The sequence below is a fragment of the Tamandua tetradactyla genome, chromosome 10 (genome assembly GCF_023851605.1).
Source record: "Tamandua tetradactyla isolate mTamTet1 chromosome 10, mTamTet1.pri, whole genome shotgun sequence".
NCBI classification, from domain to species: Eukaryota; Metazoa; Chordata; class Mammalia; order Pilosa; family Myrmecophagidae; genus Tamandua; species Tamandua tetradactyla.
Window position 1 is genome coordinate 85,050,706 of NC_135336.1, and position 16,247 is coordinate 85,066,952.

At 36.1% G+C, this 16,247-nt stretch overlaps 1 protein-coding gene and 1 non-coding gene across 7 annotated transcripts in view; both read right to left on the reverse strand.

Annotated features, from left to right (window-relative positions):
- The window catches only part of APP (amyloid beta precursor protein), a 290,703-nt gene that overhangs the window by 150,851 nt on the left and 123,605 nt on the right, over positions 1-16,247 (reverse strand). For all 6 annotated transcript variants that reach the window (XM_077118781.1, XM_077118780.1, XM_077118779.1 and 3 more), the window contains exons 4-5: positions 7,584-7,696; positions 5,731-5,924 (exon numbers count right to left, since the gene is read on the reverse strand). In XM_077118781.1, coding sequence (XP_076974896.1) covers positions 5,731-5,924; positions 7,584-7,696 — 307 coding nt within the window. The remainder of the gene's footprint in view (positions 1-5,730; positions 5,925-7,583; positions 7,697-16,247) is intronic.
- LOC143648999 (U2 spliceosomal RNA) lies at positions 3,284-3,474 on the reverse strand. Its single transcript, XR_013158881.1, has one exon. It is a non-coding gene; the product is annotated as a U2 spliceosomal RNA (small nuclear RNA).

Consider the following 16,247-nt stretch of genomic DNA (forward strand, 5'->3'; position numbering starts at 1 on the left):
TAATAATTTTTCCATATTGGTCCACATTGAAATAATATTTTAGGTATATTGGGTTAAATGAAATACCCTGTTAAAATTAAATTCACGTGTTTCTTTTCTTTTTTTTTTTTTTTTGGTGCATAGTCTGGGACTCGAACCCAGGTCTCCCACATGGAAGGCGGGCATTCAAACCATTAAGCTACCCATGCACCCTCTTTTCATTTTTTTTTAAATGGCTATAAGAATAATTATATTTTTATTATATTCTATATGCATCAAGTCATATTTCTGTTGCGTTTTTGCCAATAGCTATGAACAGTCCAGGTAGAATGCAATCATAAAAAGGAACAAAGGAAACAAAGGGATGAGGAATGGACGGAGAGATGTTGAGGTTAGAGGGGAAAGCTCATTTATTTATTTGACACACATGCACTGAGTACATACTGAATGCCCCGCAAATTTACAAAGGTGACTGGTAAGAGGTATTGGCAGAGTATGAAAGAGGGTGATGGGACAAATGCACCAACAATATGATGATACTGTGAACAACTAACTGATCACGTACCTTGGATAGCTTGACTGGCATGTGAAAATATTTTGATAAAAATGCAAAAAAAAAACCCCCAAAATTAGCAGGAAAAAATACAATATAAGGATTGCTTTTAAGGAAAAACTATGGAACTACTAAACATTACAACCAGGGAAACTCCTGATACTGTGTCAAACATTAGGGACACCCAAACCAATAGGCCAAGCCCTTGATATTGAGGATCCCTCCTGTAAAGCTTATGTATGCAGCAGAGAAGCTTAGCCTACCCATAGGTATGCCTAAGAGTTACTTCCAGTAGACTTCTTTTGTTGCTCAGATGTGCCCCCCCACCCCACCCCAAGCCCAACTCTGCAAGTGAAATCATTGCCCTCACCCCTATGTGGGACATGACATTCAGGGGTGAAAGTCTACCTGGTATTGTGGGAGATGACTCTCAGGGATGAGCCTGGCCCTGGCACCATGAGATCAACAATGCCATCCTGACCAAAAAGGGGAAAGAAGTGTAACAAATAAGGTATCAGTGGCTGACAGAGTTCAGAGAGTCGAGAGGCCACTTACATATATTTCAGTTAGACATTGCTACCTATCATAACTTGCCAAACCATAACCAAAACCATTCCTGCCAATCCTGAAGAATACCTAGGGCAATATATAAGATTCTACAAAGGTTCCATGCATTAGAGTAATTTTCTAGAACCCTACAACCTCCAGATGGGTCCAGAGGGGTCAACCCTTCCAGAACATCAACTAATTCCATTCCCCATCCCATAGTACTGACAGCCCTTTCCAATGTGAAAAAGTTAGAATGGGCATAGACCAAATACCCCCTAAAGAGTGGGAGCAAGGTCAAAGGTGATGGTGGAATTACAGATAGAAGGCAGGGTTCAATAAATTAGGATGATTATGGAATCATTATATTGATATTTCTTTTGGTCTCCAGTATCTTAGAGCAGGCAGAAGTAAAAACCTAAAATTGTGAAACTGTAACCCATATCAAACTCTGAAATCTGCTCTACAACTAATTGTTGAATGTGCTTTGAAATTTATTGCTTTTCTGTATTTAGGTTATTTTTCATGAAAAAGAAAAAAAGTTGTATGATGATATTGTGAACCACTGATGGTACACTTCAGATGATTACATACATTGATTACATATCATCAATGAAAAGATAAGTAACTTTAAAAAATGAAAGGACTGCTCCTAAAAAAAAAAAAGACGGTGATGTTGATATCCAAGGAGAATGGTGCTGGCTTAGATCAACTGCTATGTGGAAGGTGACAGGCACACGTAATAGGGATAACACATAATAGGGATAATTATGTGTATCTTGTAATATTAAGATCCCAGATGATATCACATCACGAATTAGAAATGCAATTAAGTAATAGACTTATATAACTTGATACATCAACCTCAGATAACTCAGAATAAAATAAAGTGAAAAATTTTCCCTAGATATGGGGAATTGGCAAAAATGTGGCTAATAAATGTGAAGAATATTAACAAGTTGATGATGGACAATGGAATATATAAAACACTTGCCCTTTGGGTTCACCCTGATTAGAAAGGCCAGAAGATAAAAATAAGATAATGGAATGGAGCCTGAATTGCGGAAGTGATTATGAGAGAAAGGTGAACTTCAGTAGGACCTGATGGTGTTTCTGGTGTTTCTGGTAAAAGATTAGAAGAAAAACGTCAGAGAGAAATGACATCCTTACCAAAGGGGAAAAAGAATTACAACAAATAAGGTATCAGTGGCTGGGAGAGTTCAAATAGATTCAAGAGGCTACCCTGGAGGCTACTATTAAGCAAGCTTCAGCTAGATACTCCTATTTACCATGGTTGGCCAAATCCCAACCAAAACCATTCCTGCCAACCCTAAAGAACACCCAGGGCTTTATTTGAGATTTTACAAAGGTTCCTTGCATGATGATTACTTTCCAGAAACCTACAACTTCCAGATGGGTTCCTAAGCCAGATAAGTACTGAAAGTCAAAGGGGTTGGCCTCTCCAGAAAATCACCTAGTTCCATTCCCCTATGCCATACTTCTGACAGCCCTTTCCAACATGAAACAGTTAGAATGGGCATAGCCCAAATAGAGTAGGAGAAAGATCAAAGGAAAAGGTAGAGTTATAACAGAGTAGAAAGGAATTAACAAATGAGTATGACTGCTGAATCATTATATTGGTATTTCTTTTAGTTTCCAGTGTCTTGGAGCAGCCAGAAGAAAACTTAAAATTGTGTAACTGTAACCCACACCAAATTCTGAAATCTGTTCTATTATTGTCATGGTGTGCTTCGAAATTTATTGCTTTTTTTGTATATATGTTATTTTTCACAATTAAAAAAATAGAAAATTCTTTAAAAAATGGTATAATAGAGAGCTGTAGTTTAGCAATTGGAGAGAGTAGTATATAATGGAAGAGACGGTTATCAAAAAAAGGTATGGTTACTGACTAATGGTAATAAATAAGTAAGGAATCAAAAGCCAGATGGGGAAACCCTGTGGGTCTGCGTCCAGGAGAAGAAATGGGCACTGATTGAGAGGCTTTCAATTAAGTCAGTAAGTTGGAAGGGGGCATAAGGAAAAGATTGGGACACACTGAAATTGATTACCAATAAACAGGAAGGTTTACAAGACATAGAAAATTTCAAAAATGGGAATGAGGACCTGGGAAAGGCATAAACATCCTCAGTATGAAACAAAAATACCAATTTTTTAAGACTTTTTTACATTTACTGTTCTCCCAGGAGGTGGTGCACCATTCCTGGAAATACTGCAATACCAGGTCAATGTGTGGAGTGGACGGAGCAAGCTCCTATTCCATCTCCCAACTCCAAAAATCCATTTAATATATTGTCTTCAGATAGAGGACGTATCAGATATTAAACTGATAAGAACAGATACTACACTTGATCTTAGCCAAAAGGCCAAGAAGCGATAAAAACACCAAGTTTTAATTCCCAAGTCCCTTGCATATGAATTGCCGTGCATGTCAGGTCACTAATCTTGTTACAAAGTACCAAGAACACAGTTAAGTCCCAACACTTTTAACACCAACCAGGAGGAAGCATGCTTCATTTACATGCCTTAACTTGAATTATTTTACTAAGTATATAGTCAAGAGGAAAAAATATGAAATCAAGTACACCCAGTAGCCGATAAAGAACTAAAAAGGCTGTGCAGACCAAATTCCCCTTTGTAATACTGGTTGTGTTGATAGAATGTGGTCAGCGTCCTGATGCCAAGAATTTTTTCAATAAGTCACTCTGAAACTTTCGTATCTCAATTTATAAATTGAGAAAGAATATGAAGAAGCTACGAAGAACAATAATAACTGGGAAACTACAACTTTTAGACAAGGCAGCAATAAAACCCAAACCAGTGGACATTTGTATATTTGCCACAAAATACAAACGTGGGGTATGCACCCTGGCCCAGGAGCTGAATGATGAAGTCCATGGGAAAAAGATCAGAAGCTTTCCCATTGGCAAACCCTGATCTCAGTGACATTTCCTGCCCAGCAAAAGGAGAGTTTAGACTATTTAACTTTCGCCTTTTACAAACACGGAGAAATATTTGACTGCATGCAGCTTCTCTTTATTTACTTCCTTCTTGTTTCTTTTAAATATTTGTCTGTTAAGCTTTATATATTGCTACAATGAATACAATTTTTCAAACTTAGGGAAGAGGGAAACTAAAGAGCTTAATAACAACAAGTGTTTACTGGTTAAATTGAGCAACAATTACGTATAAAGAAGTCTGGTTTTAATAACTAATAAGAAAAGGCAGTGAAGTTCCTGAAGGTATACACTCATGCACAAAATTTGTGCCTGCCTATATGAAAGTCATAAAACCTTATATTAGTAACGATAAGTCTTGTGGTTCAAATGTAATGTTTTATTTGGAAATCTGTGACACTAGGGAACATCTTCAGATACTGAAGGAAAAAAGATACAGGAGGGATAAAATCACATTTTGGGGGTTGATGAAGCAAGAAATGGGTGACTGAACCTGATGGCATTCCTAACTACAAGATTCCAGTTTTATAATTTTAGATTTGAATACGGATATTTATTTTCAATTTAAAATGAGAATAAAAATAAAAGTCATTGGACATACCCAAATAATGAGATTAATAACCCAAAGCAAAAGAAGTGAAAATGCCTTTCTCAACAACAAAGAGAAGAATGATTGAATAATTTTAGCAAATATTTATAACTAACTTCTGTCATGAAGGAATAGAATAAGATGTTGGGGGGGAGTGGACACAGGTGGTTCAGTGGTAGAATGCTCGCCTGTCTTCTGGGGGACCTGGGTTCAATTCCCAGCCCATACGCCGCCCCCCCCTAAAAAAAGAAGATGTTAAAGGGGAAAGGGGGACCATTTCCTTAAAAAGAAGAGTTGACATTTAGCTAATAGTTGAAATAAAAGTTTTAAAAATATTTTTAATTACAGACCAAAATAGAATATTCTACATTCAGTCAAATTTTAATTCTGTTAGATGTATATTAGTGGGAACTCCTGATATTAAAAACAAATAGTTAGGGTCAATTCCCAGACCATGCACCAAAAAAATAATAATAATAATAATAGTTAAAATCCAGGAATTTGAGGGCAATGAAAATATTTTCTATAATATCTTAATAACATTACACATTTGTCAAAACCCATAGAACAGTATATACAAAGAGTAAACCTAATATGAACTTTGGATGTTGGTTACAAATGATATCATTCAATCAATATTATCTTATTAATTGTAACAAATGCACCACACTAATGTAACATGTTAATAACAAGTGAAAAAAATGTGTGTGTGGCTGGGTGGGGGTGGAAGGGAGAAGTAAAATGGGAACTCTTCACTCGCTGTCCAATTTTTTTATTGACCTAAAACTACTACATAAATAAGTAAATTTCATTATTTAAAGAATTTTTAAATGCAATGAAAAAAACAAATATAAAAAGTCAAAAAATTTAAATGAATGCTGTAGTCACTGATCAAATAAATTAAAATTAAATGACATATTATAATCATAACAGGAATTTATGGTTAGAACTTTTTTATTCCATAAAATAAAAAAGGGTGGGCAGAGATCCTTTTGGTGAGAACTAGAAAGACATCTGTTGGAGAAGGGTATGAAAATCATACACTAGGTGTTTAAGGTTCAATAAGGGGAACATAAAGGCCACCTTACCTCCCATCTGCGTAGTCTGTATCTGCTCCACCCCACCAGACATCTGAGTCATCCTCTTCTGCATCTGCGGAATCGATACTGTCACTTTCATCTGCCAGGGGGCAGCAGACAAACTCCACCCCTCGGAACTTGTCGATTCCACACGGCAGCAACATGCCATACTCATGCAAGTTGGTATTCTTCTCACTGCAGGTCTACAAAGGGTAAGGAGAATACAGTGAGAGTGGCAGAGGGATCTGGCAAGAGATGTGTTTCATTGTAAGAAAATCCCAAATGTAACAATGATCCCACAGACCCAATATATTAGGAACCAGTTATATGAAAACTAGGATGCTCTGCTTTATGAATGGAAATACAACAGAGCTTGTTTGGAAGCCAATAAAAACGGTGTTGTTACAGAAGAGTGGTTTTTTTCTTAAACAACTTGAAGGGAAACTAACTGCAAAAAGAGATGAAGAAGCTGAGAGAATCTAGCTTTATTAGCATAGCAGGAAGTTGTCAAAAGTTCTACGTGCTCCAAACTCACTCCTAAGACCATTACAGAAGGATGTTTCTCTAACTAGGACTTGCTTTTCTCTAGAAATTCCAGCTCACTTGCCCCAGTTCCACAATAACAATCCTGGGAAGAGAAGATATTATCTTCAGACACTATGAAACAGAAATCAGCGATTCCTCATTCACTTCCAGACCACTGGCCCATGTTCTGGGGCGGTGTAGGGGGACAAAATCAACCACAGGCGGGAACCAATGTGCTCTAGCTAAAGGAGTTGAATGTTAGAAGTCTGAACTCATCAAGAGAAAACTATAGAAATTTATTAGAAAACTTCATAGCACATTAAAGGAAGAGAACAGTTTTGAAGGTGGTAACAGTAGCAGAACATGGCATTAGATTTCTAGTCCTGTTGTCTTTGGTTTTATTAGCTGAGCCAAAAGCAGGTGTTAGGTTGCTGCCACATTCACCACTTTGGAAAAATGAAGGTGAGCAGCACAGCCTGATGAATGCAAAACTGAATGGCATAAATTAAAGGAATTGTAACCCATCCAAACTCTGAAATCTGTTCTACAACCAATTGTGGTGCTGTGCTTTGAAATTCATTGCTTTTTCGTATACATGTTATTTTTCACAAAAAAAGAAAAAAAAGTGATGATCAAAAAATATATATTCCTTTTAGCCTCCCATGTTAAGGACCAGCTAGAAGGAAAAATCTGAGATGATGGTATGGTGAACAATGACAAATCTGGGATCTGTCCTTTAACTACTTGTTGAAGAGTATTTTGAAAACTATTGCTTTTTTCTTTCTTTGCCTTGTATGTATGTTATATTATACAATAAAAAAATTTTTTTTAATTGAATGGCATACTGTAGAAACTGAATTCTAACTGCAGCTTTCAGGAAGGTGTTGGAAAAGCTACTTCCATTTTTAGTTACTTGATTCCCAGTGAAATTTAAGGGGGAAAAAAAGGTTAAATTGTAAAATCTTTATAGACAACAAAGAAAACAACAGGTCAATCATAAGTAATTTGAAAAAAATAAGATAAACTTTAAGGTTTGCAGGTATTAAAAGTGTATAAAAACATGGCCTAGTACATCTTTTTGACTCCTTAAAAAAATTACTCTGGGCAGGCAACACTGGTTCAGTGGCAGAGTTCTCGCGTGCTGTGCCAGAGACGTGGGTTCAATTTCGGGTGGTGCCCATGACAAAAAAAAAAAAAAAAAAATTTACTCATGGGTCATTTTTCTAAAAATGATTTATTTATAAACACTGGTATTGCTTACAAATATCCTCTAAAATGTCACTAATATGTGTCTCCAAGAAATCTTCATCTTGAACAAAGAAAGTATGGGCTGATACCTCTTTAGCGACTGTATGCCAGTGAAGGTGGGTTTCGCAGACATCCATCCTCTCCTGGTGCAAGAATTTGCACTTGTCGGGAACAAGGAGAGCATCGCTGACAAACTCACCAACTGAAACAAAAGAAAACCACTTAGTGTCATTCCATCTTCATACTAAGACCACAGAGAAAGTAAAGGAATGATGGCCTAAAACTTTAGAGAAGTTATAAAGTTTTCTGAATCACTAAGCAAAACATTTTTTAATAACATTAAAAAAGTTGCCTCCTTCATCAGCCCCTGTCCTTTGTCACATCACTCTTCATGGTTAAAATATTAACTACGCACTAAAAGTAAAATTTTTCCATAGTTGGCATTTCTTGCTACAAAATAAATCATATAAAAAGGTGGATAATTAAAGAATACATTACCATTTAACTGCAACAGGGAGGAAAAAAGAAGATGGACACTGCCTAGGCAATTATTTGAGCAGAATCCGTATAAATAATCGAACACTTCTCCTTCATGCATATTTTAATCTGCTTGTAAAGAATAGAAACTGTAGCATTTTTCTACTTCATAGTAAATATAAATATATAATAAATATATCTGTATGGGAGGGTTTGAGGGCAAGGGTGAGGGAGAGGATGAAGGGAAGAAAAGCTTAACTATATTATGAAAATAGCGCCTTACTTGTGCAAGCTTTAAAACAAATAAATATAAAATGCAAATTATTTCTGGGCATTGCTCGTACTACAGACATAAAAAAATAAACTGCATCAAGTTCTCCATGAACACCTATCTAGTGAAGGTGAAAAGTGGATAAACTTAGTATTTGTGGATTTCCTTCACTGTAGCATCCTAGCTTTTAGCATAGATTGTGTACACAATAGGCAATAAATATCTGTTGGTGGATGGACGGATTAAATGCTATACATATTTGTGTGGGAGGGATTGAGGGAGAGGGAGAGGGAGAAGATGGAGAGAAGAAAAGTTTAACTATATTATGAGAACAGCGCCTTACTTGTGCATGCATAAAAAAATGAATCTAAAATTATTTCTGGGTTTGCTCATACTACAGATATAAAAAATAAATTACATAAAAGCCTACATGAAGTAATATCTAGTGACGGTGAAAAGTGGATAAACTTAATATTTGTGGATTTTCTTCACTGTAGCATCCTAGCTTTTAATACAGATTGTGTACTCAGTAGCAGGCAATAAATATCTGCTAGTGGATGGATAGGTTAAACGCTATAACGATAGAGATATGAAGCAAGTGCTGGGGCAACTTAGTGTCTAAATTTGTTTGGGTGCATTGAGAAAGACAGTAAAGTAGAAGTACCATTGGATGAGTCTAAAGGATGAGCAGGAATATGAAATAAAGGGAGTGAATGGAGGTTCCATGAGGTAAGGACACGATCCATCTTGTTCATATTATCATTATACCTCCAATACCCGATCCAACATGGTCATATTGGCAAACATGATCCTATTGGATTGATGGCTGGCTGGCTGGGTGGATGAAGAATGAAAGCGACCTCAAAAAGAAGGATCTTCTTGTGCACAGAGTAAAGAAAGAGTAAAGCATATTTATAAAAAAGTGGCTGGGGCACAGGGTAAATGCAAAAGGGAGTCCAGAAATAAATGAGACTAGAGAAATGGAGTCAACAGGCCAAAAGACGCTTTAAACAAGGAATGGCATGCTCAAGTTTGTTTTTCAGATAAGCTCTATAATTAAGTGAAGGATAAACTTGCATGGTGAGACCACGAAAGCGGGGAGACCACTGAGTAGGCCACTGAATTCCGTCAGACAAAACATCCAAAAAGAAATTTAGAGCAACACCACCTACTAAGCAAGAAATACAGATGTTCACCAAGCAAGACAGGTATGCATTTTTTCTTTCATAGTTTTGCTTTACAGTATTTTGTGAAATGCAGCATAACAGGAAACAAAGGCCCTAAGAAGTGGGAGAAAAAAAAATCCTTTCGGTTTTCATTCCATTTATATGAAAGGTTTTTAATCTTTTTTGTAAAAGTTTTTAAAGTTTAGTATTTTGTAGCTCAACTCCATACATTGTCTCATGATATATAAGCACTTATTTTAATAAAGAATATTTAGATTAAAATGTAAGCAAATCATAGGGGAGAAAACGCCTCTTATCTTGTCATTTCTCAAACTTTGAAGACCACTGGTTATAGTGTTACAGAGAATGCAAAATTATGAGAGCCACTGCCCCAAAGCCCGGCTTATGGGTGGGGAAGGAAGCAATGACTGGTGAGCACCCAGACCACAACAGTGGATACCGCTGGCACATCGCTTCATCTCAGTTCCACAATAGTTGTGCACTATGACGCTTATAAGTTCCACTTTCCAAGTGAAAAATCCCTGCCAAGACTCCTATCTAATATTCCTTTTTAATTTGTGATGTATTGTAGTGACTGGAGGGAAGTACCTGAAACTGCCGAGCTGTGTTCCAGTAACCTTGACCCTTGAAGATGCCTGTATAAAGATGGAACTTTTACAGTGTGATGCGGGATTGTGAAAACCTTATGTCTGTTGCTGCTGTTATCCAGGGTAGGGACATATGAGTAAAAAAATACGAACAAAGAATAAATAACTAATAGGGCTGACAAAGAGTAAAATAAATTGGTTAGATGGAAATGCTAGTGGTCAATGAGAGGGAGGGGCAAGGGCTATACTATGCATGAGGTTTCTTTTTTCCTTTTTATTTCTTTTTCAGGAGTGATACAAATGTTCTAAAAAATGATCATGGTGATGAATACACAACAATGTGATGATATTGTGAGCCACTGATAGTACACCATATATGGAATATATGTGTGTGAAGATTTATCAATAAAAATCTTAAAAAAAATAAGAATCCTATCTAAAGCTAGCTACTTCAAGAGATTACAACTTAGTCCCAGAGATGTACAACATATAAATAAATATCACTCTTCAATATTATTAATAAAATATTAGTAAATAATAGATTCATAATATAAATAATTACAATAAGGAAAATAGATACAAATAATAAGGAAAGAAAAAACATGGTAATACGAATGATTTCACATGGAAAATAAAGGCAATCTAATCCAGAACCCAATGTATCTCTCTAGATGGAAACCCATCACTAGCTGCTACCAAAACTGCCTGGTACCCTGGACATCTCAATACCCAGTGATACAGAAGGCCAGAAGAGACCAATGGCCTGAAGTTAAAATGTCTCATTTATTAGTTCTTAGGCCTTTAGTTAGGCCATTGAAGCCATTTTATAAATGTTCAAAATACCAGGTACTTTTGCTATTTTACAGGCAATCATTTGAAAGATTAACATGAAAAGACCAGGAACAGATTCTGGACATTTCTGACCTGGGCCTCAAAGAGTTCTTGGGACATAATCTAAACAATGCCTGATAAATGTATCTTCTTTCACTTGTGCTTAAAGTAAATCTGTTCAGGTCTGGACCATAATGTGAAGTCAAAGTCAATGAAAAATCTAGGACTTATCAAAAGAGCCATATACTGCATTACTTGTACTAAAATGTAATTGGCCATTCCAGCTTCTCCTGAATTCATCAAAACCTTCACTGGGGTTCCCCATTTGTGGCCCACCATATGGAAGTTGGACTTGATAATCCCCATGGTTATGAAATATGTTATCAGAACTGGCTTACACGACTATGGTGACTGGTAAATCTGAATTCTGTTTTATAACAGAATATATAGGATATATAATCTGTCACTTCTGTTTCTCTGGAGAACTCTAATACAGCAATGGAGAAATTTTAGTTATATTCAAACTAGAAAATTTTTAAAAATAATTGGACTATAATTAAAAAAATATTGTTTCAAAATGGCAACAAAAGTATCTTCCTACTGCAAATCATTAATATGGAAAACTACATTTGTGAGGGGTGTTATAAAGGAAATCTGTATTTTCTGCATGATTTTCCTGTAAACATTCAACTTCTCTAATAAAGTAAAAAAATTAAATATATACAGTTATTAAATATATATATATATATAATTGGCCATTGTGCTTATAAAAGGATATTAAAATTGTTTTAAAAAGTTGCAAGATAACATTTCATTGAGAATGTGAAGATGCTCTTAGGGTTTCAATGGTACACACAGCCAGGGAATACAGGCCCCCCTCTCCCCAGAATGAGGCTGATAAAGAATTATTATCAGTTATTTAATAAGCCCTCAGGACTAATGGCACTATAGAAAACTTCTTGTATCCTAACATTAAAATAAAATTCAGCAATTATATGTGAATTATATCTTAATAAAGATATTATAACAAAAAAACAATTCAGCAATTGTACTTTACAGTTTTACAGCCCTGCTCATGTCACTTTTCAAAACTGATGAAACATACTAGAATATTGTATCAGAAATATTAAACAATAAAACCATGCAAATGAATTAAAAAAATTTTAATAAGAATTTAAAAGGAGTACTACAAATATAGCGAATGCTTTTTCACAATCTGCCTCAGCTTAACATTGTTTATATGTTCTCCTTTTCTTAATTTCATCTTTTTATTTTTTTATGTTTTTGCATGGGCAGGCACCGGGAATCAAACCTGGGTCTCTTGCATGGCAGGCAAGGACTCTGCCTGCTGGGTCACTGTGTCCCACCCCTTTTCTTAATTTTAAGAGTTGTAACTTAAAATTCTGTGACAGTATATACATAATTTTCATGTAGAACCATCTATGTTTTTATTTTGAAATAACAACCCATTAATCGGTTTGATGATTTAGACAAAAGAATTCTTAACGGAATTAAGGTGAGACAAACCAAACCAAAATAAATTCCAATATCATCATGAGAAATCATGCTCCTCTTTACACTGAACCTTAGGCAATGCAGCACCACTTACTTTTTTATCCATACAATATACTGCATATATTTATTGGTAACTGCACATTTTGTTATATTCTGGTTTCTTGGTTAAATAACGCACAATTTATTTTCTGCATTCATATAAAAAACTTCCCATTGAACGGGAGTTTTAAAAGCTAATAAAGGGCTGGCAACAGTGGCTCAGTGGCAGAATTCTCGCCTGCCATGCCAGAGACCCAGATTCGATTCCCCATAGTCTGCCCAAGCAAAAAAAAAAAAAAAGAAAGCTAATGAACAGTCTTGGCAAGGTAAACACTGAGATGCAGAATTCAGTAAGGACTTTAGAAGCTTCGACTTACTGGCTCTTTTTGCAGATGGGGTCAGGAGCGCCCAGGTCAAGTGACTCGCTCACTGAGGCAACTGACATCCAGGTCTCCTGGCTCTCCACCCAGGAGTTGTAATTCCCCACACTGCCACATAATTTTGGTCCCAGTGGTTTATGTGGCCTTTGCTTTTATAAAAACGGATTCCCATTTGAACATAACATAGTTTAATGCTATGATCTACAATGTGGCCAGTATGATGATAAAACTAGAGTACAATGAGCCAGCAAGCCATAGTTCGTAATGCATTCAGCATCATAAAATAGAACATACAAACAGTGGCTTAGTAACCCAACGGGAGTATTTATATCACATAAGAAGTCTGGTATTTAAGCTAGGAATGCTACAAATTTCCAATGATACCTTTAGGGACCTAAGGTATTCCTATATATTTTTACTGCCATCCTTAGCTTATTGGCTTTTGACCCCAGGATTTGTGGTCACAAAATTCCAAAGAAATCGCATTTCCAAGTTCCTGGTAGGAAACAGGAGGAACAGGCCAAGGGATGAAGCATTTCTCATTGTTTTTCCCTAAAGAAGCTTTGCTATTTCCCATTGAGAGAGCTTCCACAGGGACTTCCATTAACATTTTATTTAATATGCCATTACATATATAATGGCATATAATGTCATTACTATGTTATCTGGTCACATGTAACTGCAAGGGAATCTGTGAAAATATTTTCAGCTGAGCACCCTGTCACCTTGAACAAAACCTGGAATTCTCTTAGAAAAGGAAGAAGTGGAAGGAACATTAGATAGGCAAGTAACTATCTCCCACATTATTAATTCAAAGATAGGAATGTATCTTGCCATTTCTTTATATTGTCTTTTTAGAAATGATCCCAAGAAGACAGAATTCTCAGAGTGTAAGGTGACATAGCTAAAACCAAAGAGACACCGAATCCATGGCACAGGAGAAAATGGGTGGGAAAAGAGTTAAATTTCTCAAAACTGGGTCTGTTAAATGCTTGAAAATCAGAGTAGGATAAGAGAACTGATGACTAAAAAGATTCAGAAATCACATGTAGACTCCTCAAGATTCTTTAAGACACAAAGGTTTCTGATTAAGGAAATAAAAATAGTATCATCACATAGTTTTGCATCCTTTGAGTCAGTGATTTTACACTTTGGATGGCTTGGATTGTGTATGAATGTATCTCAATAAAATTGAATTTTAAAAAATAAAACATAAAAAAGACTAAATAAAAGTTTCTCTCCTATGAATTCTAACAGTCTAAAGTGGTAATGTCCAAAATTATGGGAGTGAAAAGGCCAAAAATGTGTGTGAGGCTTTGGATTTCTGCCAAGGTGTTTTCTCCCTTCCTTGTCTCTTAAGAGCTAAAGAGGATTTAGGAAAGGGGGCGGGGGGAGATTCTAATAATGGAATAACTGAAAAATGGCAAAGCTTCCTTTTCCGTCCATGTGTTTGCTCTCCTATGAGGGATGAGATAGGGTCCATTTTTGGCACTCAAAAACGTCTATAGTTTCAGTGACTCTCAAGTAAGTGCCTGGAACTGCTCTAAATCCTCATGTGCATCATCTCACGTTGTCCTCAGAACAACACGCTGAGGCTGCTACGATCACCTCACTTTATGTGCTGGTTTGAAACTGTTAAGCACCCCAGAAAAGTCATGTTCTTTTATTCCAATCTTGTGGTGCAGACCTATTGTTGGTGGGATCTTTTGATTACATTGTTTCCATGGAGATGTGGGTTCCACCAACCCAATTCAAGGCGTCTTAATCCACTTATTGAAGTCCTCTATGAAGAGAATAAAAGGCAGGAAACAGAGAGGGCTCAGAGTCAATACAGGGAGCAAAGGGATGACAGATACTTGGAAGGAAAAAAGAAAAAAATGCCCTATTAGTAGCCTCTTACATCAGTATGGTATATTTGTTACAAGTAATGAATCAATGTTGATACATTGTTATTAACTAAAGTCTATACTTTACTCAGATTTCAGATTTCCTAAATTTTTACCTAAACTCCTTTCTCTACTCCAGAATCCCATTCAGGACACTACATTACATTTGGTTGTCATGTCTCCTTAATCCCTGGTTTGACTGTATGTCAAATTTTATATTTTTTAATGACCTTGATAGCACTTAGGCGTACTGGGCAAGTATCTTGTATGATGCCTCTCTATTGGAATTTTCTCAGAATTAGGCTGAAGTTATAAGTTTTGGGAGGAAGAAGACAGAGCACAGAGATACCCTGGTGAATTCTGATGCCACTTCTGTAATTCGGTGGCTGAAGATGGATTCTAGGTCTGGACCAATGGAGTTGTCTATCTGCTGTTATTTATAAGTAAAAATAACTGTCAAATCTCCGTGGTAATGAAATAAAAAGCTTTATTAAGATTTATAACAAATAGCGGACTTAAAAATAACAGGGATACTAGACTCTGTTTTTAGAAAACTCAAGAAACCCTAGAAAAATCTAAGGTCAAAGCATATACACAATTTAAGACTTTGATCAGAGCCTTCCTCAAAACATAAGTATTAAAAACCATTTCCATATTGACAAAATCTCCTGTGTCATAATACAAAATGAGAAGTGGGCTATGCTTCAACCTCATAATTTCCTTTATCACTACAACTTCAATCTTGGATGTAAAAGGAAATTTCCGCTTACTTTGCTACTCTTCTGCTTGACTAAATTTTATAATGAAAATCTTTTTAAGATTGTGCACAAGTGTCATTCGAATTTTACACACTAGGCAAAGAGTGAGTGCATTTCTTTAGATGCAAAAGCACTTAAATATGAATGATCACAAGCCACAGCACATTCAAGGATGTAGACATTTCAAGGTCTCCTGAACAATAAAGCAAAAGGCATGGAATGAAGGTGCACTCCAGCTTTGAGTATCTTCAGCTAGTTCTCCCATGTTTCAACAGGAGCAGCCCCACCTTCCTTTCTGGGCCCTTCTCAACCAGGAAACAGTGAAACTGGGCCAAAGTCTATTCCATTCCCCCAAATGTCTTCCAGGCCAACAATCTAAAGTTACATGAAAACTCCATCTTCAGTTTACCTCTCTAGGGAGCAAGTAGTTTGAAGATCAAGCATTCTAGGCATACAGAGATTTAGCTTCTAAAGCAAACAAGCCTTAAAAAGTTTTTTCAAAGTAAGACTCTGTCTTATATAGAACATATTCAACAGGCAAATCTCTCATTTTAGATGTACATTTGGGAATAAGAAAACTGCATGTGATTAAGGTTTATAATTAGAGGGAAATTCTAGGGTATCCAGAGTATCCTTCATTTCAAATAATACAGTTTCTGTGCTCCACTTAAAATTAAGAACATGGCTAATATGCACATGAAAACAATATTATACTTAAGGTCTCAGTTGTTTTAACTCAGAAATGTAGTGGTCTGGAAGAAATGCAGAGAAAAGACTTGAAAAGTAAAAGTGATTTACTACTTTCTGGCTTAAGGCAGACTT